At 40.4% G+C, this 27,255-nt stretch overlaps 2 protein-coding genes across 3 annotated transcripts; both read right to left on the minus strand.

The window, feature by feature from the left end:
* Positions 1 to 826: 826 nt before the first annotated feature.
* Positions 827 to 17,470, minus strand: ampd1 (adenosine monophosphate deaminase 1 (isoform M)). 2 transcript variants are annotated; one of them, XM_053503635.1, is made up of 16 exons: positions 17,321 to 17,470; positions 14,263 to 14,274; positions 8,596 to 8,758; positions 8,408 to 8,510; positions 7,172 to 7,337; positions 6,808 to 7,027; positions 6,496 to 6,625; positions 6,207 to 6,401; positions 5,844 to 5,975; positions 5,496 to 5,659; positions 4,222 to 4,348; positions 3,538 to 3,701; positions 3,153 to 3,273; positions 1,845 to 2,018; positions 1,523 to 1,633; positions 827 to 1,281 (listed from the first exon to the last, which is right to left on the minus strand). In XM_053503635.1, exons 1-16 carry the CDS (start codon positions 17,340 to 17,342, stop codon positions 1,126 to 1,128), a joined length of 2,160 nt encoding a protein of 719 aa, XP_053359610.1. In that variant the 5' UTR covers positions 17,343 to 17,470; the 3' UTR covers positions 827 to 1,125. The 2 variants fall into 2 exon arrangements, with proteins under 2 accessions (XP_053359610.1, XP_053359611.1); XM_053503636.1 differs by lacking the exon at positions 14,263 to 14,274.
* A 182-nt stretch (positions 17,471 to 17,652) lies between these two features.
* Positions 17,653 to 26,520, minus strand: nras (NRAS proto-oncogene, GTPase). The gene is made up of 5 exons (XM_053503637.1): positions 26,244 to 26,520; positions 23,115 to 23,244; positions 20,744 to 20,922; positions 19,291 to 19,447; positions 17,653 to 19,179 (listed from the first exon to the last, which is right to left on the minus strand). Exons 2-5 carry the CDS (start codon positions 23,223 to 23,225, stop codon positions 19,060 to 19,062), a joined length of 567 nt encoding a protein of 188 aa, XP_053359612.1. The 5' UTR covers positions 23,226 to 23,244; positions 26,244 to 26,520; the 3' UTR covers positions 17,653 to 19,059.
* Between the last annotated feature and the right edge of the window lie 735 nt (positions 26,521 to 27,255).

Consider the following 27,255-nt stretch of genomic DNA (forward strand, 5'->3'; position numbering starts at 1 on the left):
TACAGAACATTTTCTGAGACTTCGGGTCCTCCAGTGTATAACACGTAAAGATATAATTGAACGACAAATATACAGACAAATCCTTTCTTTTATTTATACAGATTAACCTCACACAGATTTAACTTGACAGAATTTATATTATACTGTATATTTTTTTAAATCATAATTATAATTGATGATTGTGATGTCCATTATCTCTCATTCACGCCGCTTTATCCATGGTGTCAGTGGGCATGGAGACACCTCCTATCCCAAGAGACTTAGGGCACAAGGAGGGGTACACAATGGACAGGGGGCCAATCCATCACAGGGCACATACATACAGTACACACACTCACTCACATGCTCATTCAGCACCAGGGGCAATTAGGGAATTTAATCTGGCGGCACAGTGGCTTAGTCTGGATTCGATTTCCGCCTTGGGGTCTATGTGTATGGGGTTAGCATGTTCTTCCCGTGCTTGGTGGGTTTGCTTAAGGGGATTCATTCCACAGTCCAGAAACATGCAGATTAGGCTAATTGGCATTCCCAAATTGCCTGTATGTTGACCGAAGGTTCTACCACAGTTGTAAAAATAGGACTAAATACAATAGTAATCACCATTGGCCCTTACAGTCAGGATTACAGAGCTTCCTAGACGAATGGATGGAATTAGCCTAATCTGCATGTCTTTGTACTTTGGGAGAAAACCGGAGTACTCAGAGAAAACTCAACAAGCACAGTGAGAATATGCAAACTCCGTCCAATAAAAGTTACACAACCCTGGAAATTCCTAGGACCCTTTATAGGAAACTACTGTTATAAAGAAATGACCACTTCACACCTGTTTAAACCATCACACACTTTATTGAATTTTATGTTTAATAATAATGAAGAACTTTGATGCTGTGACTTATGGCTATTCAAGGCTCGACAGGTTTGTTTAATAGAAAACCCAAATTCAGGTGTCCGAAACTACGTCTGATTTTATATACTATTTTGTTCTGTATACAAAATATTTTAGTTTGATCATTTTTAAAATAGCACTGGGACAACATAATAAAGTTAGGTGCTACGGATTAAGGCATAAACCTATGTTTATGTGTGTGTGTGTGTGTGTGGTAGAGAGCAACAGGTTATAACCATTTAGTCACCCTTGACGCCTTCTTTAATGAGGTTGAGCTCATAGCACAGAGTCTCATGGCGATAAGCCATACGGATCTGAGCCACGTTTGTCTTGCGGATGTCGTTGCCTGCTGGCCCTTCCTTCAAGTAATCAGTACCCAGGAAATGAACCTTCTCCTGTTAGGGTGTGAATTAAACAGATGTTACAAATGGTTAAAGATAGAAATATGTAGATGTACATAAAATTAATCTGTACTCTGATTCATAATTAAATAACTAGGACTAGAATAAGAAATCTACATTTGATTATTGCATTTTATTTACTAACCATAAACAGGTGGTATTCACATGTACTCATGTGCTTCTCTATCTTTGTGCCATAAAACCTTAGTGGACATAATAAACCAATAAAATCTACCTCATGTGACAGGCCACTCTGCAGGACGCTGTTCCTTGCTATTTCGCACATGTCACAGGTACTGAGCTTGAACACCTGAGCCGCGATGGCGTATTCCTCCATCAACGGCTCCTGAAAAACAGAAGGTCATTTACTTTATCATTTCATTCATAATTTAATTTAAAGTATTAGATCATTTTAGGAATTCCAAGGTTTCAGAGATATTTTTGCATTTTTTCTGTTTGATTATTTCATCAATAGTTTTGATAGACTTTGTAAACGTTTGCCTTTATTCATAATGACGGTAGTGATGATAACTTCTTTTGGCCCAGTCATATCTTACCTTTGTGTAGTGGAATTGCATGGGGTCATCAGTGGACAGAGACACCATCAGGCCCTTCTTTTGGAACTCCAGCAGTGGATTCTTGTTATACTCCAGGAAGAGACTGTTGTTGCTAAGAGGAGACATGGCAATCGGGATCTGGGTCAGGAAGTACAGATACTGCAGGACTGGGCTCTGTAGAGCAGAGGAATGGGAAAGTTTTTGGCACTCAAAATAGCAGGACGTGAGCATATAAGGTTGAGACATGGATTCTGTGAACCTGACAATTATCTAATGTGTAAAAAATATTATTACAATTTAATTATTCTTTAAATACCTTCCTATTGCACATTAATATTAACCAGTAGTTTCTCATTCTCATGTAAGTTTCTATACATATCCATATACATAAAAAAAAAAAAAGAAACATGAAGCTGTTCCTTTAAATTTTTTAATTAACTTTTTTTAAAGTTAGTATGAGTAAAATAAAACACAGTGGAATATGCTATTATAGGAAAATAATCAACTTTTTATGGTAAGAGTTGTAACTTTGCTTTATATTTAGCCAGATCATTCAACACCATTATTGATTATATACTCGAAACTGCAGATTTCAAGAATGTATTCATACAGGAGGACGCCATCTAAAGCACGTAATTTAAAAAAAATGATAAATTCCATCAATCTTTCGTAAATGGCAAGTTTTAGGTTCCAATTACTATGAATAAAATTTATTCCTTTTATCATTTCTAGCTGTAGGAGGAAACCGGAGAACCTGGGGGAAACGCACAAAGCACAGGGAGAACATGCAAACTCCATGCACGCAAACCCAACACGTGAATCGAACCTATGACCTGGATGTTCAAGTAGACAGTGCTAACCACTAAGCCATCGTGCCGCCAGATATAGGTATGCTTTTTGTATTTAACCCTTCCTTGTATTTATATTCATTCAATCATTATCTTTAATGCTTATCTTTTGTAGGGTCGCAAAGAGCCTGGAGTCTGACCCATCAATCCCTTTCTATCTATCTGTCTTTGGACTGCGGGAGGAAACTGGAGTACTTGGAGGGTATGCACACGAACCAGTTGAGATTCAAACCCTCAACCATGGAAGTGTGAAGTGAGAGCCACCACTAAGTCACCATTGACAAAACAATTTATGAAAAAGAATAATTTACAGCCATGCTTAACAGTAGTCCTCTAGCAATTTTAGCAGCCTAACCTCCTTCTACAAGTAGTCATAACCACAGATCACGTAGCATCATTTCTCAGAATGAATGTTGCTACAACTGGCACCACCTGTTAGTGAGAACAATAGCTCACTGACCTTCTTGAGGTTGAGGCCGTGAGAGATGTTGTCAGCTGTCATGAAACAGGCCAGAAGGTGGGTGATAGCCCCAGCCTCTCCACAGTGTGGTCTGAACAGGAACGTGTTCATTCCTCTCTCCCTGGGAAAACACAAATGCACATACAGTATATATAAAACTATCTAGAAATGGTTTAACATGTATATACAAACAATCAGAATGTCCTTGTCCTGGAGTGTCACAGAGCTATCCAATTTAGAGACGTCTAGTCAGGTGAAAAAACTTAAACATTAGGTCTCCAGGACCTCTGCTGGTCTAACTTGCAAACGACATCCACGCCCTACCAAATACAAGCTCATTAAAGGCATAGCCCAGGTTATGGGCTCCTGATTTGCGGGCACTTACTTGCGCAGCTGGTTGAGCATGGCAATGTTGGCATACATGTAGTAGATGTAGTAAGTGTAAGATGGGTTCTTAGCCATGTCCCATTCATTTGGCTTAGGGCTTTTGGTGGAGAACATGTGACCGCTGTGCTTGGATTCGTCATCCACACTGTCAAAGCCTGTGACCTGTGGGGACGATAAAGAAGAGGAGAATGCACCCATAGATTGTTCAGGCAGTAGGACAGCTACTATATAGTCGATATATATATATATATATATATATATATATATATATATAGTCAAGTGACAAAACAAATAACATATGCTTAAGTGAAGGTGACGAAGAAATTTAATTAATGTTAGTTTCATTTAGATTTAATAATCAGGTCTCCCAAAAAAATTAACACCAGTTCTATTATCTCAACACCAACACAAGTATCTCAAATTTTAACAATATGTGTAAAAACTAAACTATTTTTGCCAATTTTTTATGTCATTTCTGACGTATCCGGCCTTCTTAGATAAGCCAAGCAACTTTTCACTATGTCAAAGTAGAATTGAATTTTGCCCTTTTCCCCTGGATTATAAATTTATTCCAAGATCCATTCTATAAATACAACCACTAGATTGTACATGATTTTTATTATTAATTTTTCCACTTTTATTTGTCTACTGTGTGTATGAATGATCTCACTGTATTACTTACATGTTGCAGGAAGATGCTCAGTTCAGGGTTGGACTGGGGGTCAATTGTGGCCTGAAAAATGGGCATGAAAATATTCTCCAGCATCTTTCCAAAGTGAGGCACGAAGTTCCTGGCTCTGAAAATGTCACTGGATGAGGAAAAAACAAAATTGACTTACAGACTTAAAGGCCATTTTAAATCTTTTAGGCAATGCAGAAATGTTGGATATGTTTGGGACACCCGGTGTATTAAATCTAATGAAACATTAATTAAATTTCTTGAACCACTAAAAGTGAAAGGGAAGTGTCTGTGACTGAAGCTGTAGAATGGAATATACTGTAGGGTATGCGTGATTTTAAATCATTTACCCGTCAAATGTTTGGGTACACCTGCTTATTCTAGACCTACTATTCTACATTGAAGACATACAGAAAATTATACAGTAGTCCTTATGAAATAAATGTAGTCAGCCAACTTGTTGGGTGTAAACATGGACAATACTTCATGCATGTAATATTTTGATCCTTTTACATACAAGACATATCGTCCATACAGCTTTATCCAGGGTCACAGAGAGCCTGAAGCCTAACCCAGGAGACTTAGGGCAAGAAACGAGACGAAGATGCCAATCCATCGCACCAGTGGGCACACACATACTGTACATCCACCCATTTACACACCATGGATAATTTGAGTAACGTCAATTACCCTAGGTCTTTGGAGGTGGCACGGTGGTGTAGTGGTTAGCACTGTCACCTTGCACCTCCAGTGGTCCGGGTTCCCGTTTCTGTGTGCATGGAGTTTGTATGTTCTCCCCGTGCTTGTTGGGTTTCCTCTGGGTAATCCGGTTTCCTTCCACACCCCAAAGACATTTAGGTCAGGCTAATTGGCGTTCCCACATTGCCTGTAGTGTGCGAATGAGTGAATGAGTGTGTGAGTTTATGTGTATGTGTGTGCCCTGCAATGGATTGGTGCCCTAAGCCTCCTGGCATAGGCTCCAGGTCACCGCGACCCTGAATACAGGATAAAGTGGTATAGAAGATGAATGAGTGAGTGTAGGTCTTTGGACTGTGGGAGGAACCCAGGGTACCCAGAGGAAACCCACCAAACATGGAGAAACACGCAAACTCCATGCACAGAGATGCGGAAATTGAACCCAGACCCTGGAGGTGCAAGGTGACAGTGCTAACCACTAAGCCATCGTGCCGCCCACAAAACATACAATTTTACCATATTTTACAGGTTTTAAGGACAAATATTGAATAGACATATATTACTTATGTACTTATACGTACTAGATTCTAGGTACTTGAATCATCCACTTGAGGTTAGGGGAAAACACCCTGTGCTTGTTGAACCAGCTGGAGAGTTTTATCCACTCATTGGGATTGCAGCCATAGATGGATAGACGAGGCTCAGCATACTGGTACTTAGCATCCTCGAGGTCACTGGCCACTTCCTGTGTCATAAAGATCCAAGCTAATTGGTTGAACAATCATTAAGTCAACTAATGTGATTTGTTCTTATTAATATTTTGGTTTAAAATAATCAACACACAACTAAATCGTAGTTATCCAATGGAGAACTTCCAAATGATGATGTTAACCTAATATGAATTTGCAGTTTCACTGTGTGCTCCTTACCTTAATGATGGTGGCGAAGTATTCTCCTCCGATGTGGTTTTCAGTCTTAAGATAAAGGTCACGCAGCTCACTGGCCCCGACAGGGTTGTACTTGGCATTGAACTTGTCAAAGCGCTGGAAGGTTTGTCTACCCTGCAGAAACATGACTGAGATCAGATGAAAATGTAAATGTCAGAGGTAACCAGGTGAACTTCTCTGTTTCACAAACTATCACCATGTGTGATAAATTTTTGTTAGGACAATCTTATAACCATTTGAAAGACCAGAGATCTCCAGAAAGCTCCAACTTGGATTTGAAAGTTAAAGTGTTAAAGTTACGATCCACATGGATTCCACTGGTATGAGAACCATGGGTTAACTTACAGCATGCACATCCAGTGAATCCACGGTCAGGTCGTAGGGATGCATATTGAGGGAGGCGAAGAGATCCTTCAGGGTCATGTTCTTGCCCTTGATATTGTGCACCACTCGGTCAGCATCTACTCTGTAGGACCTCTTGATGAAGCGCAGAAGATGCTTCTGGTTCATGCAGGCAGCAGCATGAATGTGAGTGTCAACCTACAGACAAAGCAGAAATGTGGGTCTAAGGTGTGACAAAACCACTTTATTTAAGTGCTACATTCGCTGCAGAGCTAATAAGTATTTGAAGTACCTTCCTGCAGTTGTAGAAGTCCCTGTGAGGGTTCTTCTTCAGCTCCTTCATCTCCTCCATTTCATTGAGCATCTCATGTACGTTAAACTTGGACGCGAGGAACTTCAGGCGGCGATGAGTGTACGTCTTTCTATAAAGGTCCAATTGAATAAACTTGCAACATTTATGGAAACACATACATTTATGATTCTTTAATCAACCTCCTTGGAAAATAACTAGAGCCGCTATAATTATTAGCCTTCTGCATGAGATATCTGTTTTTGTTTCACTGTGTACTACAATCATGTAAAAAAATAAATAAAGAAAACTCACGTCGGGCCCTGGGCAATCAGGGCAATGAGGAAGTTCATGTCATCGATGAAGGTTTCATAGTCAGAAGCAGGCAGGGGCAAGGGCTGATTTTTGTCTGCGGCTGCTGCGTCTTTATAGACATAGATGACACCATCCCGCATGCGAGCAACGTAGCCAGCGTTAGAAGCCAGAGACCTGGTGTCGAAAGGGTCCTGTCCTTTTTTAGGAGGTGCAGTGAAGACTGCCACACACAATGCAGACAGTTATATGTGCATACAGTATGGTATGTGTTTTATGAAGCAGAAATGATGACAGCATTAATTATGTACACCTGTCTCACCTGAACAGTGTATTGTTTTGGGTAAGATAAGTGTTTGTTTCCTACCTGGCTGCGGCAGATCCTCTGCGTTCCACTTCTGCCCATCGATCTCATGCAGGTATTGGGATGCAGTTTGGGGGTACCTTTGCAAAGCCAGCTTCATGTACTTTTCTCTGATCTTCAAAGCACGGCACAGACCCTTGCAGGCCACCTCAAAGTCATCCATTGTCACCTGAAGGGAAAACCTTTTGTTATGGATTGAGTGCTTAAACATAGTATTTAAGGTATTTTGCCTGCAAATATTCCCCATACTGATGAAATTCATGAGGTTCCATGCTTATGATCCTCTCCTACTTTCAAAGATTACCATTTCTGAAAAGCCAATTTATGAATTTAGCATGACCTTTAAACATAAAACATTAAAATTACTGAAACTCTCCGACTGGAGTGGTAAATGCTCGTCCTATAATCCGGAGATCGCGAGTTCGATTCCCGGGTGATGCTGTAACCTTTTGCAGCCGGAGGCCTAGAGAGAGCTGATTGGCCGAGCTCTCTCAGAGTGAAGGAATGAGAGGTATTAAGTGCTCCCACATAGGGAGCATAAAGATTGGACTCTGGAGGAATTGAAAAAGGTCATGTAGTTTAAATTCAACCTATTCTAGAGCAATGGTGCATCAGGGTAAGAAGGGAAGCACATGAAGCAATGCACCCATCATGCATAGTACCCCTGGCACTGGCCTCTGGAGGCAGTCTTGGGTTGCTTCAGTTGGCCAGGTCTAGGCTCAGCACTATTATCTGGCAATAGAATGATGGAACAACTGATGAGCTGAATGTACTGGATGACCAGGTTGTCATATCTATAGAGCTTTTCTTTCCTGATGGCACGGCCATATTCTAGGACTTCCAGGAGAACTGACCACCACATTTTACCATAATTAAAGTTAAAGGGAGTCAAATGAAATTCTAGTTTGCAACTTGTTGATTTGGCTAAGCACTGTAGCTATTTTAAATGTCTTGGATAGGTTTTTGAAACCCAATCTGCAATGGGCCCCTAAGTACATGGTTTTGGCTTGTTCGACAGGAACACAGTTCTTGCGGTATGCAGGATCTTGTCATGTACTGTACGTATTCCATCTTAAAACATGATGCTGGAATCAAAATTTGCAAAACACGCAGCATTATGAAACTGAGTACACACAACTCCTGGGTTAAGAGCCTAGCCTGAAAACTTTGAGTGAGCCAGAAATGACTGGAACAGTCCTACTTTTTATCAGACGCAGGAATTTGCAGATGTAAATGTACCCCAGCAGCATAGTCTCCTGTTATGGCCACCCTCTGGAAGTGAGGCACTTCGAGATAGGTTGGTATGTCTTCCAACTGTTGGGAGCGAAGGATATACTTCTTGCTGTTAGAGAAATAAAATATATGGATAATGACAGTTCATGACAATAAATTATTGTAAATAATATATTGTAGAGTTTTTTCCTTACCGTCTCTCGGCATCATCGTCCATGGTTACGTGGTGTGCCAGCTCTTCGTTGAGAATGGGGCATTCAGAGACTCCAAACAGGGAGATCTCCTCACGGACATCTTCATCTTTGGTTTCAGAGGCGAACACCTTCTCAGCAAATGCCCGTGTGTGAGCATCTGTTTCTAATGCAATCAAATAAAATAAAAAAAAGAAATGCATACACAGTTACCTGTCGTGATTTTTTTGCTAGACCACAAACATTCAAAACTGATGGATTCGGTTCAGGTGATGAGGAAGGAAAAGTTGAAGACGTGATCCTTTTTTTCAAGGCAATGATTTCAAGTCAACTGCAATACATGCTGTTCATTGTACAGAGGGCGTTCAAGTCAAATTAGGATTTTGATTGTGCAAAATATGAGGACACAGTTATGAGAGTCTCTTCGCAAGACGGTACACGACGTGCTGATCTTTGATCTTTGGAGACTCCATCGTCGTTCACGTCCGTGCTACCATGGCTAAAGGTAAGGAGCGCGCTACTAGGTTGTCATATCTATAGAGCGTTCTTGATGTCACCGCACAGGTGCCTGCGGCCCTGAAAAAGAAAATTGGAGCTGTGGTCCTTCATGCTGGCACGAACGACACCAAGCTGAGGCAGATGGAGATCTTTAAGAAGGACTTCAGGAGCCTGGTTGAGTAGGTCCGTAGCACATCAACAAGGATCAACAAGGATCATCGTATCTGGACCATCATCGTATACCACATTTCAGCGAGGAATCTAGAGGTTCAGTAGATTATTTGCCTTTAATGAATGGTTACAATCTTGGTGTCAACAACAGAGATTACCCTTTGTCGATAACTGGAATGTTTTATGGAAGCGTCCTAGGCTCTACCACACCGATGGCCTGCACCCTAGCAGAACTGGAGCAGCAGTCCTCTCTGACAACATCTCCAGCACACTATGAACCATTTGACTGGCTGTAAGCTCAAAACAATCTAATAACCATAAAGCCAGAAAAAGGCCAAATAAGTATTCGGAATCTACCTCTAAAGTTTGGGCTTCTCAACATCTCAACAACCCTTGCGCCTAAAGCACTTATTGTTAATGAAATGATATCAGATTATTGCCTTGGCGCACTCTGCCTCACTGAAACCTGGCTTAGACCAAATTAATAAATTGGTCTGAAAGAGTCTACTCCGTCAGAATATTTCTATAAGCACGAGCCCCGTCTAACTGGTCGTGGTGGTGTTAAAACTATCTACAATGATGTACTTACTGTTACTTAGAAAACAAGGCCCAGGTTTAACTCATTTGAAGTGCTTATCACAGATGTTGCACTCAGTGAAATACATAATAAATCCTTGCAATATTTTACCCTGGCCACCATGTACAGACCCCCGGAGCCATATTTAGATTTTTTTTAAAGAGTTTGGACATCTGCTGTCAGACCTATTGATTAACTTCGACAAAGTGTTGACATTGGGAAACTTTTGACATTCAAATATGAGTCCGACTACTAAAGACAGATTCACAAGTAATCTGCCAGATCTGTCCCAATTTCTTATTAGACCCCTAAATGCAGACGATCTAGATGAAGTGACTAGAAGCATGGGCACTATTTTTACCAGTACATTAGACGCGGTTGCTCCCATCAGATTAAAAAAGTCAGAGATAAAACACTTGCACCATGGTACAAAAGTCATACTCATGCCTTAAAGAGAGCAAACCGTCACCTTAAGCGAAAGTGGAGAAAAACTAAATTAGAAGGTTTTTTTTGGATTACGTATAAAGATAGTATGTGCAGCTATAGACAGGCTCTAAAAGCTGCTAGGGGCGAGCATCTGAGCCGATTGCAAGAAACTAAAACAATTCCAGGTTCATATTTAGTACAGTCGCTCGCCTAACAAAACATATGATGCCTGCAGAGAGCATATCTAGCCAGTCTTCTGATACGTTGCAATCCACCACGTTCCTTAAGATCACAAAACGCCAGACTTCTGGTAGTTCCCAAAATAACAAAATCTACAAAAGGGGGTAGGGAGTTTTCATATTTAGCTCCAAAGCTTTGGAATAGCCTTCCAGACAATGTTTGGGGCTCAGACACAGTTTCCCAATTATTTAAGTTGACTCAAGACGCATCTCTTTAATCTGGCATACGCATAACTCATCCCATAACCTCATACTCCACTACACCTATCCTGAATGGCAACTACGTCAATTCTTTCCACCTGTTCTTTATCTTTCTACCCATCCCGAGGCATCTGGAGATTGTGCCAGCTTCAGTAGACAAAGGCCAACCCTGCGAGGATCCTGAGGCATCCAGAGAAGGACCAGCTCCAGCTGGATTCTGCTTCATGATGGTTTGGATCTACGCATGCTGCTCCTGTGCTCCCAGTGAACCAGACCCCATCTGCCCTCTGCACCTTGAATTGAATCGAATTGAATGTCTGAAACACCAGCCTCACAGGAACTCCTTTAACGGCTTGGAGCGAAGTCCGGATTGTTCCGGGAGTGTGGAAATAACTTCCAGCCGAGGTTCTGTAATGTGAAAGTGGTGTTTGTGAATGGTTGTGTTGATAGTTTGTGTTTTGCTGTCAACTTTTAAAGATCAGCCATTCCGCTTACTGAATGTTAATGGGAATTATTGGAGTGTGCCCTTAGGCTCCTTGGCTGGGTTTAATCACAGATATACAGTTTTCTTTAAAAAGGTTTGACCATTTAAATGTTTTACTGTGGCTAAGACTCTCATAAGTCTCTCATGAATCTCCTGTGCTTGTACAATCAGTTTTGTACCTTTACCCAGTCCCAGTTTGACTTGAACATCCGCCATATTTTTTTGGACCTGATATCTCATGTATGCAAAAAATACCTCATCAGCAATGCATACAGCGAACCAGTCTATATTTTGGAGAGATTTCAAATGAAACTCAGTCTAATGCATGTGTGCACAGCAGATGATGGAGCAATAAGACACCACATTGAAGCAAGAACATCGACAGCTGGTACTGGCAGAGAAACCCAACGCTTATTATAACCATGCACAGATTTACACCATGGTTTCAAGCCACTCGCTCAAATTGAAACTCCAGTCTATTACATTTATCATGCACTTCAGCCCTGCATGTAATAGCCCAGAACAACAGCGATGTATTTATTCATTTGTCATGCAACATAGTAAAAACTATTCATGAGCAAATGAATGAAAATGATGGATGGATGATTCCCTCCTAAGAATTCAAATCTGTTGTAAATTAAAGCTGAAAAAATGCTAAGCGATGAGCTTGCTTATTATACTTACTCTCAGCTGAAAATGGGTATGCCCAGAGACAAACATAAAGGGTCCATCAGTCAGGATGAAGAGAAAGGGAGGCAGCAGGTTAGAATGAAGAAAGGTGTTTGAATCCCACATCACCAATTTTAACATTTAAGTTATGGAAGGACACGTCTTTTTTTTTTCTTTTTTATCCCTGGTGCATTAAACTTTGTATAAGTTAATGCATGCATCCTGAGCCACTGTACGGTGCCTTGCTTAAGTATTCACCTTTAGTACATTTTGTAGTGTTAAAACCTATAACTTGACTTAACTCGGATTTTGGGGCCTTTTTTTTTTCATTGTGCTGTTTAATTTGTGTATAACTGATATATTTTTTTTTCCAATAATTTTGCCATTTCATAATGTTTTAGGTTGTAACACAACAAAATGTGGCACTGTAGGTGCTCCCGGAACTCTAACATTGCTGGAAGTCATGAGACATTCAATCATCTAGAAATAATAAGTCAAAACCATTCAAAAGTATTAGTATAATCTTGAAAATATTTAACGTTACAGTGCCGTGAAAATCCTGTTTTGTTTTTTTGTTGCATATTTGTCTCACTGAAATGATTGACATCATTAAACAAATTTTAATATCACACAAAAATAACCTGGGTAAATACAAAATGCAGTTTTCAAATGATGATTTCATTTATTAAGGGAACAAGGCTGTTCAAACCTACCTGGCCCTATGTCAAAAAGTAATTGCCACCTTACTAAGTCACTGTGTAATCACTGAATAAACTGTGATTTTTTAAAATCTGAGTTAAATTTCACTTGCCTCACTCAGGCTTAATTACTGCCAGACCTGTTGAATCAAAAGAGCACTTAAATAAAACCTGTCTAACAAAGTGAAGCAAGCCAAGGAATTTCAAGAATAGAGAAACAAAGTAGTTGACATGTATCAGGTTACACAAGCTATTCCTAAGGCTTAGGGACTCCAGCGATCCACAGTAAGAGCCATTATTTACAAATGGAGAAACCTTGGAACAGTGGTGAACCTTCCCAGGAGTGGCCTGCTTACTGAAACTCCAAGAGCACAATGACGACTCGCGCAGATGCTCAAAAGAACCCAGAACAACATCTAAAAAACTGCAGACCTTACTTGTGTTAGTTAAGGTCAGTGGTTCAACAATAAGAAAAGAAACGGTGCAAAAATTGCATCCAGAGTTCCAAGGTGAAAGCCACTTCTGACTAAAAAGAACACAAAGGCTCGTCTTATGTTTGCCAAAAAAATCTTGATTGACTTTCCAGCACATATTCTAGTCTGTGAGAAAAAAGTTGAACTTGTTACATCTGGCGTAGAACTAACACACGTTTATGTTTCATAAAAACATCATAACGGTCACGGTCTAACTTGGTGGTGGTAGCATGATGGGCTGAGGCTGTTTTGCTGCCTTGCCATAATTGATTGAAACATGAATTTTGTGCTCCACCAGAAAATTCTAAAGGAGAGCATCCAGGCATCAGTTCTTGACCTTAAGGTCAAGCGCACTTGAGTTATGCAGAACAATTATCTGAAACACTCCAAATCCACCACTGGATGGCTGAAAAGATCCAAAAGTTTGGTTCTCTCAAATGGCCTAGTCAAACTCCAGACTTTAAACAGGCCATTCATGCCTAAAAACCCTGTGTGGCTGAATTAAAACAGTTCTGCAAAGAAAAAGGAAGACAGAATTCCACCACAGCGATGTGGAAAACTTATCGTCAGTTATTTATTGCGCAAATGCTTTATTGCAGTTGTTGTCGGCAAGAGTGACTCAAGACTTATTAGGTTTATGGGGGGCAATTACTTTTTCACATGGGGCCAGGTAGGTTTGGACAGCTTTTTTTTATCTTAATAAATAAAATCATTATTTAAAAATTTTATTTTGTATTTACCCGCAATATCTTAAAATTAGTTTGGTCATCTGAATCATTTAAGTGTGACATAAAAAATATATATAATCAGAAAGCCACAACTACTTTCTCACGACATTGTACATGCAGGGAGCTTCATGGGGTGATGATGAAGACATACTATCACACACTCAAATTATCACATAAATGATTATACCACATATGCATTGATCATGAAAACAAAGACTTTGTAAAAAGGGCCGTCTAAATTAGTTAGCTCATCAATGGCATCGCATTCATGTATCTGCTCACCCCCATTATGGACTCTACCAATGTCAAGTTTAATAATAAAAGAAACTAACATTATTGTATTTTGGATAGAGCCCATTACAGGTAAATGGTGAACAATAAACAAAGGGAAGATACACACCAACTCTACTTGGTTCAAATCCTGTCCATCTTTATCCAATATTCTTATTATACAATTCAGTACATGCTCAAATAGGCATTCCTCAATAATTCCCCCAGATACTTACGCTGTCCCTCCTCTGAGGTAGTAAATGTGCCAATCATGAGAGAAAGAGAGCAGGAAGAAAGGGCAAAGGAAAAACAAATGTAAAGCATAGAACCAGGTTAACCAAGATCTGCAGAGTATGGTATCTAGTCCCCCTTGAGACATCGATTATCATTTATTTATCATAAGCAGTTATTGCTTGTGTCAGGGTGTCTGGGTACAAAGCAAGTATACACCCTAAATGGGATGTGAGTTCGGCAAAGGACAACATCCACACACATGGACAACCTTCACGCTTTTTGGTGTACAGAAGCTATTTAAAAAAAAATCTAAGCTCAGGATAGAACCTGGACTTATCATAATATAAATCAATTAGCCATAACATTACAAGACTAAGTTTATGCCCAATATTGTGTAGGTTCCACTTGTGCCACATGGGCAGCTCTAGCCACTTGGTGCAGGACTCCACAAGACCTTTGGGGGTGTGATTCTGGGGGTCTTTGGCACCAGGAGGTTAGCAGCGGATCCTTGAGTTGCGGGTTAGAGCTTCCAAGGATCAGATTTGTTTGGCCTGTGCATTCCATGGGTGCTCTGCCATGGGCATCCTGCCACCTGGGCCATGTGCAAGGAGTGTTCTGGTGCATTTCTATTGACTTCTTTTGTTTTGCATTGGTTTTATTATGGAATTGGACCAGACAGGCTGGCCTTGGTCCAGGTGGACATGGGTGAGCCTTGACTGCTCATGATCTTGACACCTGTTTACTAGTCTATAATTGCTAATCAATTTTAATGAGGCGGCACGGTGGCTTAATGGTTAGCACTGTCCCCTTGCACCTCCTGGGTCTGTGTTCGAATCCAGGCCAGGCTCGAATCCCGTGCATGGAGTTTGCATGCTCTTCCCATACTTGGTGGGTTTCCTCTGGGCACTCAGATTTCCTCCCACAATCCAAAGACGTGCAGATTAGGCTAATTGGCATTCTCAAATTGTCTGTAGTGTGTGAATGAGTGAGTGTGTGTGCCCTGCAATGGATTGGCACCCTGTCCAGGCTGTACCCCTCTTCATGCCCTAAGCCTCCTGGGATAGGCTCTATTCTGTGACCCTGAACACAGAATAAAGCGGTATAGATGATGAATGAGTGAGTGTTAATGTTATGGCTGAATGATGTACGGTTATTTACACTGTAGTCCATGGGAGGTTTGTCTAGTGGAGTTCCATGAATGCCAAGCCACTCCAGCTGGTGTGTCTCTATTTTTCACTCCTACAAAACAACCTTGGTGACATCAGTGAACTTGTCAAGCAGCTGTTAGAGCTGTGATTATCCTTAGCTGGCAACCCATCCAGCTGTTGTTCTTATCACTCTCTATGACAATGACAACATGCTGGAAGGAACCGTGTCGTCAAACTTCAGACACCTAAGCTCTGTGCAAGTGGAAGAACTTCACCCAAATGTTATATTTTCACTAAATACACTCTATAACCAATGTCCTATAACATAGCGTTCTGTGTGAAAGGGTCTGCGTAAAACCCTTCGAAATGTTACATTAAGCTCAACCAATACTGAATAAGAATGAATTAATCACTACATGCTTAGAGAACCAGAGTGGGTCAACGACAATTAAGTGTTCCTGGGAGAACCAAATTTCCATAAAGAAACCAATAAAGGCTTTCTGTTTTAGAAAATGGTGGCATGTGCATGTGGTTAAGATCCAACCAACAGGGTTGGGGTTTGATTTACACTTCATACACACTCATTTGCACCCAACAGTAATTTGGGTTTGGGAGACAGAAGGAAATCGGAGAACCCAAAAGAAACCCAATGCAAATGTGGAGAGAACTTGACAGCAAACCAGGACTGAACCAGACCCTGCTTTTTTTTCCCCCTCATATAAGAAGGGGGGATCAATCCAAGTCTTGAAGCAAAACTCGGTGATTTACCTGTTGAAACGAGGGCTAATCCTGTTGATTAAGCATATATTCAAGCAGGGAAACATCCCAATTGGAATGGAATAGTTTACTCTATCAACTGCCTAGTGCTTAAGTCCTTATGTAATAGCCGACTATTTTGGCACCATAGCCAACTCTAAAAATAAAACCAGCCTAAATCCTGTAGCTCATGGAAGTCCAGAAGAACATACGAGGCCATGATGTGATACTTAACCAGACCTGAGAGTGAAACCTTCTACCTTTCTCCAGTCATTAATCACGTTTTTTTTTGTCAGACGAAGCAGAGCAGGGACAGGAGCAGGTGTCCAGGGTCGGTTGGTCGCTCGCACACTCTGTCCGAGCCAGGTCCATCTGTTTGGATTAATTACCAAGGCTGTGCCTTGAACAGACCTGCATCTCCGTCCTATTGCAGATTATGGATTTCTAGTGGTATAGCTATGAGTAGGATGTCATTATAGTAATGGCATGACAATGTAGCTTATGTTTGAAATCTTCACATTTCACAAAGATAAGCACTTTGTTTTTTTTATTCTAGCGTGCTTTCCTGTATTTCATCCATCTAATACATCAGCTTGGAAGATGATAAAGAAAATAATAGCATCCAGGGTTTTCTCTAAAAAAACAACAACCGTAATATCAGGTAGTGCAAAAGAAGGAGGAACCTTTTACTTAATCACATACTCAACATTTTCCTTAATGTGTAGTTTCAGAGTCATTAATTTGAGCTCACAACAGGAATGAGTACTTTTTTTTTTTTGCGTTACAGTCTGCACTAATCTAGATTAGGGGTTTCTCAAAGGATCAAAATTTTTGTGGTTAGGAAGTATGGCACCCCGGCAAACCCTTGTGTAAGAAAGGCCTTTTTTTTTTTTTTGCAAAGCTCCTTTTATGTTTGCACCGACAGAACGCAAACTATTTAACACTGTCTTCAGATGTAGATTTAAAAAAGCTTGGAATAGTTCTGTTGATACGTTATTTATTCCTAAACCCATGATGGAAGCTGATCTCTCTCTCTCTCTCTCTCTCAGATCTACGGATTACACATCAGTTTCTTGGACTCAGAAAGACAGGAAGAAATCACACAATTGTGTTGCAAATAAAAACGGGATTCTAGGTGGCGCTGTCAGACACTCACCTGGTAAGTGATGCTTAGGCATGGTGGCAGTGTGTCGCTAACACTACAATGCCTTGTTCCTGTAGACAGACCAAGTTGCTCACTCACACACACTCACACACATGCACCGTGCGCCGGCAGCGGGGAAGTGTGCGGCTTGATCGTATTCAGCTGGAATAAGAAACATCAGCTGGCGAGTGTAACCAGAGCCCTGTACCCAGACTGGATAGAAGTGCAGGGGGCTCCATGCTCTATTTTCGGCATGACCTGACAGCTAAGGCTCGAGACATAGGAGAAGGGGAGAGAAAGACAGCACCGGGTGGGGAAATGACAGACAAAAATGAAGACGACAATGATTTGTAATTAATTTACTAGGAAAGAAACACGGTGGCACATGAAACATGTATTAAACAACTCCAATGGTGGTTGTTGTGACATAAAATGTATGTTTACAGATTTCTCGATTAAAGCCATGATCAGGGGAAAAGGGGGAAAAAAAAAAAATCACAAAAATAGATCAAGCATCAGCAAAGATAGAGGAAAAAAATTCCAGTAAAAAGGAAATCTGTTTAAATGAAAAGAAAAGCCATGTCAAAATATTTTTTGTTGTTTTTGTTTTAGCACCAGGCAATGATCAGATGAAGCTGTTGAGTCTCTGTAGTAAGACAAAGTCATTTACTGGCACCGCAATCTAAAAACAAATGAGGATCGCATTCCTAAAAAAAATGTCTTGTGGGAAACTTCGAGTGAGCGCATACTTTTGGCTGAAATTTAAAAACGCATACAGAAACAGCAACAGTGAGCACATTAGGACACATAACAGCCAAGCTGTCTAACTCTTCTTTCTAAAACACTGCCGAATACCAAACCCAGAACGTTCCTGGACCTTAATTCGGCCTGCAGCTTAATTAGCAAGCAAAAGAAGAACAGATAAGTAAAGGCACTGAAATGCACAATCTTTTAATTTTTTTTCTTAAAGAAACAGATGCTGCCATCAGCCGTAGGTCCTCTTTTCATGAAACCTGGCTGACCCTTATGAAAGACTAAGGCATGCAAGCTTAAAAAAAATTAATTAAAAACATTTTAACTTTCCCCCCATTGTTCCAGTGTTTTATGCAGAGTTTAGACGTTTACTGTAGCAACATACAACCTTTCCTTTTTCCCCCTGGAAACAATTGCTGCCTCTCTCCTACTCAATCCCTGCTACATGCCTCGATCTCACGGCTAAAACACGTCGAATGCCCATGTGAATAAAATATTATTGACACCACAGATGCTACAAGCTAAGATTGGAAATAATTCAGGAGGGAGCGGGAGTTCATGGATGAAGATGAATCTAATGTAAATGCAAATGGGCCAAAACAAATCGGATAAAATTACAGGCACTTTTGCCTTCACAGTATTCCTGAGTACTGAACTTAAAGTCAATTTGTTAACAGGGAAAGATGCAAGGTTTCATCGCGTAATGACTTATCAGATAAACGCAGAGGCTAAATGTCTCTCATCGAGCCCCCCTTTTTCCATCAAAGCAGGCCAACAGAGTCCACACAGTGAGCAGGTATGAAGTGATCCCTTTCAGCCAGCAGGGGGCCCTAATGCAGAAAAACTCCTGTGTTTCAGGCCACATGATTAAAAGCCTATTTAAAAAAAAAAAAAAAAAACAAACATCTGGACCACTACACAAGGCCTTTCAGTCACAAGTACGTGGGCGTAAAGTTTTCAGCTGCTGGCAAAATGAGCCGAGGTGGGGCGTTTTCTGATCACATAACTTCACAGGAGACTCCGAGACAACCCTGCTTCCTGTCCTCCCTGCTATTGAGTTTCTTCATGCGATAATGACGGATCTCCCGGACCAAGGTGTAAAAAGCATCCTCGACTCCCTGCGTGTGAGATTTAAAGCAAATAAAAAAACAACAACAAAAAAACTAATTAGCACTCATGAGAGACCTCTGAGCAATAAATGTCTTCAGCTGTCCAAGGTTTATGCTTACCTGTCTGGTCTTGGCTGAAGTTTCTACAAATTCGATGCCGTAGCTCCTGGCTAGTTCCTGAGCCTGCTTGGTGTCGACGGTTCTGGCCAAATCACATTTGTTTCCAACCAGGACCATGGGCACGTCATCAGAGTCCTTCACTCGCTTGATCTGCTCTCTGGGGGGAAAAAAAAGAAACAAATTAAGCAAATGAGGCGAGTAAGAAAGTGAATAAGAGAAAATAAAAGTAGTGAGAGAAGGAATTAATCAAGAAATTAAGTAAAATAAGTAATTATAAAACAAAGGAACAATGGAGGGATGGAAGGTGAGAGAGAAGGAAGAGATGAGCGATGAATGGAAAAAAATTAATAGATTGAAAGAAGGAAGGAACAATGGATAGAAGTGATGGATGAAAAGAAAGAAGGAAGACAAAACACTAATGTAAATAAGGAAGGAAGAATGGAGTGATGGATGCAGGATAGAAGGAAGAAAAAAAGGAATGATGGATGGAAGGAAGGAGAGTATAAAGGAGTTAAGAGGTTCATGGAAGTGATGAATAGGAGAAGAAATAGTAAGTAAAGAAAGAATGAACTATTAATGAATGAAAGTAAACAAACAAACAAGTAAACAACTAAGGATAGGTAGAGCTAATAAAGAAGGTATGGAGGCCAGTAAGTAAGGATGGATGGAAGAAAGTAAGAATAAACGTAAATGTCCAAATAATAAAGTCTAGACCAAGGTAGGGAGTAAATAACTATGGAAGTATCTCACGAAATATAGAAATCAAGCAAGGATGTATGCAAGTATAAAAGTATATAAGTAAAATAAAAAAAAGCAAATAAAAAAAATATAAAAGTAAGTAGCATGTTCCAGAAAAAAATTTAAAAGACACGAGGCACACACTGAAGGGAAGTAATTAAATAAAGAACAGAGTACTGAAAAAAATTAAGAAAGGAAGTACGAAAACAATAATGGAGGTAATTACGGAAAAAGGGAAGCTTAGGAATAAGCAAAGAATGACTTAGATAATGAGGAATGGTGTAGATCATTGTTGAGCTATAGTAGAGATGGGATTAGTTTAAAAAAATCAATGATTACTTTTGAGGTAGTAGAACGTTGCAGTTCCCATATAATTCTACAGGTGATGTGCTCCAAACTAATCACACACTGGCAGACAGAACAGCAGTGTGTGCTAGGCTTGTTTAAGACTGTTACTTTACTATCAGTATATTTATAAAATCAAAATGCATTTCAAATAGGTACTTTCTGGTTTAGCATCCCCTACAACATATAAAATATTTTTAAATAGTGGGGGTGGTTGATGGGTTTATATGGTCATAGTGTATGTGAAACTCGATTGACTTATTTACACAATCAGGAGGTAGTTATAGGTATTTATACTGATGTTATTTTAACTTCCATTAAAGGTTGTGGAACTAGAAATCGTTCCATTGTGTCACGCTAACTCACCCACCTGTACAAATGCACGTCTGCGAAAGACTTGGTGTTGTTGATGGCAAACACGCAGAGGAAGCCCTCTCCAGTCCTCATGTACTGGTCTCTCATAGCGCTGTACTCCTCCTGTCCTGCCGTGTCCAGAATGTCCAGCAAACACGTCTCCCCGTCGATCACCACCTGCTTCCTGTAAGAGTCCTGGATAAAGATCCAGCCTTCTAATTAACTTCTAATGAAAAATTTATTCGCTCCACACTTGACTAATAAATACAACAGCTGTGAATCTTACTTAGACAGCGGGATTGAATCACAAAAACTGATTTGTAATTTTTTATTTAATAGCACTAATGATCATCAAATTTGTTACGAGCAGTTATGTTTCTTAAAAGATTTGAAAGCATTTAAAAGTACAAAACATATGTAATATGCACTGTGTAACTTTTGTTGCTAATTTCTTTTAAAAAACAGCAAGATTGTGAAACAGGAGCATGTTCGTAAGTCAGATTCGTTTGTAAGTCCGACAAAGTGAGTCTTAATACCTCTCTCAACTAGACAGAGGCAGCGCAGTGGCCACAAGTACGGTTTATTGCGATTTACTGGGAGTTTTAGCAGTTTTACCGCAGTGATTATGTTTCCAATGTCTTAATCCTTAAAAATTTCTGGTCCTCACGGGAGCTTGCAGACCCTGCAGAACACCTCTTGGAATGTTTGGCGGTCACTCTGCACTGCGTCTCACTGCGAGTCAAACCATGTAGATATGAAAGGTTTATATGCCTTTGACACAAATGTACAATGTAAAGCATGAAAAACTAAACACACAGGTTTGGTGTTTTGGTTCCGCAATATACTCTCAAGAGACTCCGCCTCCAAATTGCAATGGGAATTCCGGTGTCGCAGTGGGGTCAGCTGACCTTGTTTAAAGGCATCCCCGGGAAGACAACGCTACATGGTGTTTACTGTGTGCTTAAACAGACGGCATGGTGTTTACTGTGTGCATTAAATTCCTGCATTTATCGTCTGTGCCAAACTCCACTCCAGTAGGTGGCAGTATTGCACCAACCACCGTCAATCTTTAAAGTAGATAATAGCAATTTTTGAGAATTTAGCATTTTAAATTGTACCTTAATAGTTGAAAAGGTGAGGGGAGGGGGGTTGCATTGATTCAAAATCAAAAACTGATCCATCAATTCGATCACGTTTGGCACAATACTGCCACCTACTGGACTGGAGTTCAGAAAGACGATTGCTTTATATTAGACAGACAGAAAATAGAGAGCATTGATTCAGGCGGCACGGTGATATAGTGGGTGGGATGTGCATGGAGTTTGCATGTTCTCCCTGTGCTTGGTGGGTTTCCTCCAGGCACTCCGATTTCCGCCCACAGTCCAAAGACATGCAATTTCCCTCTGGAATTAATAAAGTTCTTTGAATCTTGAATCTTTAATAACTGGGGTTCCCAATTTGCCCATGAATGAAGTTTGGTGTGTGTGCGTGTGATGTGTGTCCTGCGATGGATTGGCACCCTGTCCAGGGTGTTTTCCGCCTCATGCCCCAAGTCTCCTGGGATGGACTCCAGGCCCCGCCCCCCCCGTGACCCTGTACTGGATAAAGCAGGACAGACGATGAGTGAGTGAGAGCATTAATTCACAATAAAAAACTGATCCATCAATTGAATCATGGTTGGTGCAATACTGCCACCTACTGGACTGGAGCTCATAAAGACGATTGCTTCGTATTAGACATGGTTTAAAGAAAAAAAAAAACAACCTCACAGCGCATTTTAGATACATTGTGTAGTTCTTAATAATTTAAAACCTGTCAGAAATATAACTGCTTGTAAAAAACATTACTGCTACTGGAAATCAAGCCCAAAAATCGAGATGAATCAAATCAACAGTCTACCCATGATTCACAGGCAAAAGATCGATTAAACTGAATAATCTATTAAATCTCACAGCTCTAATAAAAGACTAATAATAATAACCTAATAAACTACCTAACTGTTGTCATGTGTATGCAAATATATAAACATAGTTTTATGACCCAGCACTGACTGTGGTCTCTGAGTGGGAGGGACAGTCTCAACCTTTCCCTTGTCAATCATGAGGACACTAAATGCCATATCTATTTGCTCATGTATGCAGAAGAGGGTAGATAGCTCTTTTTCTTATGATGTGCTTAGCTCCATAGCTCACGTGGGATGCACTGGCATCAGAGGAAGCCCACAGTTAACCTTCACCCTCCCTAATTATTCACTGTGGTTTGAAAGGTGAGAACCAGCCTGTGGTTAAAACTGAAAGTCTTCCTCCTCCACAAAGAAGCATCACAATCCTACTAAAAATATCTGAGTTCTAATATCCGTGGTGTAAGATGTTCATGCTTGGTGGTACCTCTATAGTGGGGTCGTATTCGTCCACAAAGTGGTTCTGGATGAGCTGGATGGTAAGCGCGCTCTTCCCTACACCACCTGCTCCCACCACCACCAGCTTATACTCGGTCATCCTGCAGCCGTTGTCTTACCTAGGGGGGAAAAAAAACAAGGACACAGAGCCGGTTAAGAACTGGGCATCCATCGTACAATTCTATTAAATCTATTTACGTGGCCCATCTCAGCTGTAAAAGATCCCGCCAGACTGCACCCGGTGAAAGAGAGGAGGTAAGGGGGACGAGGGACGGGGTACTGAAACTGAGCTGCTTTGCAAACTGAGTGCTGGGAATAAAATTAAAATAGCAGCGGACTTAGTAACAGAAAGCCCTCGTTACATAAGGGCTGCAATGTGACACATGACATGACTTGCATTTCATTAACACAATTTTTTTTTTTTTTATATATAGATATATTTGTCCATCACCAGTCCCATATCCATATCCCCATCACTCACTATCTCCATGCACTTATCTCTCTATCGGCATGCACCATTTCCCTCTGTCTCCATCTCCCTCCATGGGCACGTACCCATCTCTAGCTTTCTATTGGCATGCACCAATCTCTCTCTATCATGAACCCATTTCTCTCCTCATCGGCATGCACCCATCTTTATTTATCTCTCTATCTGCATGCACCATCTCCATCTTTCTCCATCTCCCTCCATCAACATGTACCCACCCCTCTCTCTCCATTTGCATGCACACATCTCTATTTCTTTCTATCTCCATGCACAAATCTCTGTCTTTCTCCATATCTATCTTTCTGTTGGCATGCACCCTTCTCTGTCTCTTTTCCCTCTCTGCATGCACTCATCTCTCTATCTATCCATCTTTCTGCGTGCACCCTTATCTCTCTCCCTGCATGCACACGTTTCTGTCTCTCTCCATTTGCATGCCCACACATCTCTCTCCATCTAAATGCATGCACCCAATTCTCTCCCTCGTTCTCCCTCTCTCTGCATGCACACATCTCTCTTCCTCTGTGCTCTCACTATTTCCACATTTAATTCTCTCTCATCTCCATCCATCTGTATCTCCATTCCCTGCCATCCTTTCATCCTTACTCAACCATTCATCTCTATCCATCACCATTTCCAGCTCAAAAATTCATCTGCATCTAATGTCCTTGTCCACTCACCCGTCTACACGAAACAATAGAGGCCTGAAAGCATGCTTTAGGAATCCAGAAGACACGCTGTGCCACAGGGCGTATGAGGTACAAGTCCATATGAAATCGCAAACTCATTTACTTAACAAGACTACAGGATCAGACATGACCAAAGTTTTATTCCACTTTCACTCCTTCAAGTCTGAGGGCGGGAACATAACATCTGCAGGGATTACATTATATACTTAACTAGCGCAAGTACCCGTTGTTGATGGGAAGAGTTTGTAGAAATAGTTAAAAGGTTAAGGGTAAAAATAAGCTGATCAGCTTTAATGTATTCAGTGACATTATTTCAGACTAACGGCGATGTAAATGTCTGTCTGTTTTTCTGTGCGGCAGAACTTTCTGCCTTATTAATGCAAAAAAAATTTAATTTTGTAAGGTTTTTACGCCAAGTTGGACTTTTTCCGTCATCAGCCAAAAACACTCCCTGTGCGGTAAGCGGAGACAATCACAGATGAAAAATCAAAAAAGTAGATCAGATAAAGATTACATTTTGTGACTTTAAAATACTTCAGCGCTGTAAAATATGAACTTATCCCAGGGAAAATATTTAGTTTAGCTTTTCTAATTAATATCTATTGATGCAGGTGTTCATTTACATTGAGCAAGTTTTAATGTAGATTATTAAATCCGGCACATAATTCATAAAATCGCTTTTACTCAACATTTACTGTATGTGCACGAGTTTAACTTCAGGCAGATATCTAAGTACTCAAAAGTTCCTTTAAATTCTGTCTGGCCAGTTTTGTCTGAGGCTTTGACAAGATCTGGCTGGACAGAGTGAAGGATTTTCTGAGACTGGTTTTGGATTCTACAATGTATGACGCAACCTAAAAATATAATTGAAAGAGCAAGTTCTGACCAATGTACAGACAAAACATCTCTTACTTATATATAGATAATTTCCTTACTGGCTTAAGCTCATATCTAGTGTGGTATGGTATGATTTCAATAATGCTTTTAATGATGTTACACACATGAACACTAGCTCGCACCCTCATCTTATACAGAGATCTACTGTATTTAAAACGTCTAATTATAAACTAAATCATGTTAAATTGAATGCACAGCACACATTGCTAAGAGAGAAAAAACATAAATAAACGTGCTATGTGGCAGCCACTGAGTGTCATTTCACTTTGCCTGAACTGAATCGGAGAGTCACTTGGAACCGACTCCGAATCAGAGTCCACGTGTTAGGAATCGATTCAATCGATTCCTCGCCAACTTCCCGAGTCTAGAGCAGGAAAACACACCTAACACATCATTACAGTAAACTTTATGAACACCAAGATATGTAAATACGTACAAACTAAATACACGACACTTTGTATGCATTTAAAACGAATAAACGTTTACTTTGAGTGTTTATTTCATAACTAATCTAAACTAGCGACTTCCACTGGGCGTGTAGCTTGAAGATGAATCAACATTTGTGACTTTTTTGTTATAAAATATGCATTTTTATACAAAAAAAAGTAAAACATTGACAGAATGTTGAATGTGATTTTGAGAGCGAGAGAGAGATTTATCAGATAGCGACAAGAGAATCGCATATTTTTCTCATTTTATGAAGAATCGACTCCATAGAGTCAGAGTCGACTCTTATGTTCCGAGGCTTGGATCGGCTCCCAGCCCTAAGACTCTTAACCTTGTTTAGATTTAGAATATTACGTTAGCGTTTTAACGCTTATAAAAAAACATCTCTCAAAACATAAGCTCATAAGGCCTTTAGGTTGGAAAGTCATTTAATTCATAATGAATACCTCAGTGTAAACCAAGTCCAAAAATTATCTGACTGAATCACTAGATAATCACGTTAGCTCGTTAATAATCTCATTAAAAGTCGTATTTAAATGAAAAATGTCTCACATATATATAAAAAAAAAAAACATGAATCTTGAACCCTAAAGGAACTCACCAGTCAAGCCTGTAGGTCTCCCACTCCCGGCTGTTAGCTAGCTTCTCAGTGCTAATCAGTTAATCTTTCTACAAACAATCATGTTTCTTCATTAAACTAACACGACTTTATCGTCATAATATGCGTAATACTATGCATTAAGTGTCTAGATAAACGCGAATGGTCTCCAAATTTAAACGTATAATAAATTATATGTTGGTTTTTAAGATTAAACTTGGCTGGTCAGGTTTTCTTACAGAACTAGCATCGTTTTTCTTTCACACCCATATTCACCAAGTCCCGCCCCCTTCATTAGGATTGGTCGCGCGTTGCGCGCATTACGTATAACCAATCGTCGCACTGGAAATAAATACGCACTAACCAATCGTAGGGTAGAAGACGAGGAAATAAAAAAAATACAGGTGGAAAACACAACTACATTTTGGGTTGTACTTCCTGGTAGTGAGTACTGCTTGTTCTTCTTCTTCGGCTGTTCGATGGCGAATGGTTGCGTTTAACGTACCTTTTACAAACACTGCCATCTATTTTGCTGGAGGACGATTACGAGAATAAGTGATTAGAACAATACTTAAAGAAAAAAAACATTAATTCTTTTTTAAACAGAAGAGCTTGCCAACATGTTACACACGCTTACATTATTAATAATCCTTTTTTTAAAAAACTTATCATCTATACCGCTTTATCCTGTATATAGGGCTGCCTTTCCCCGAAGACCCAGGGCACTAGGCGGGTAACACCATGCCAATTAGACTACTCTGCATGTCTTTGAAGTGTGGAACGAAACCGGGTTACCCAGAGGAAACACACCAAGCATGGGAAGAACATAACCTAGTGTGTTGCAAACTTCATGTACACAGAACCCGAGGCGGGAATAGAACCCAAAGGCGTGAGGTACATCAGGAGAAGACTGTTAGAGATGGAGCCGCCAGGCAGGAGGAGGGAAAGGCCCACGAGGAGGTTTATTGATGTGGTGAGGGAGGACATGGAGAAGATTGGAATGACAAAGGAAGAC

This window comes from Clarias gariepinus, chromosome 9 (assembly GCF_024256425.1).
Source record: "Clarias gariepinus isolate MV-2021 ecotype Netherlands chromosome 9, CGAR_prim_01v2, whole genome shotgun sequence".
NCBI lineage: Eukaryota > Metazoa > Chordata > Actinopteri > Siluriformes > Clariidae > Clarias > Clarias gariepinus.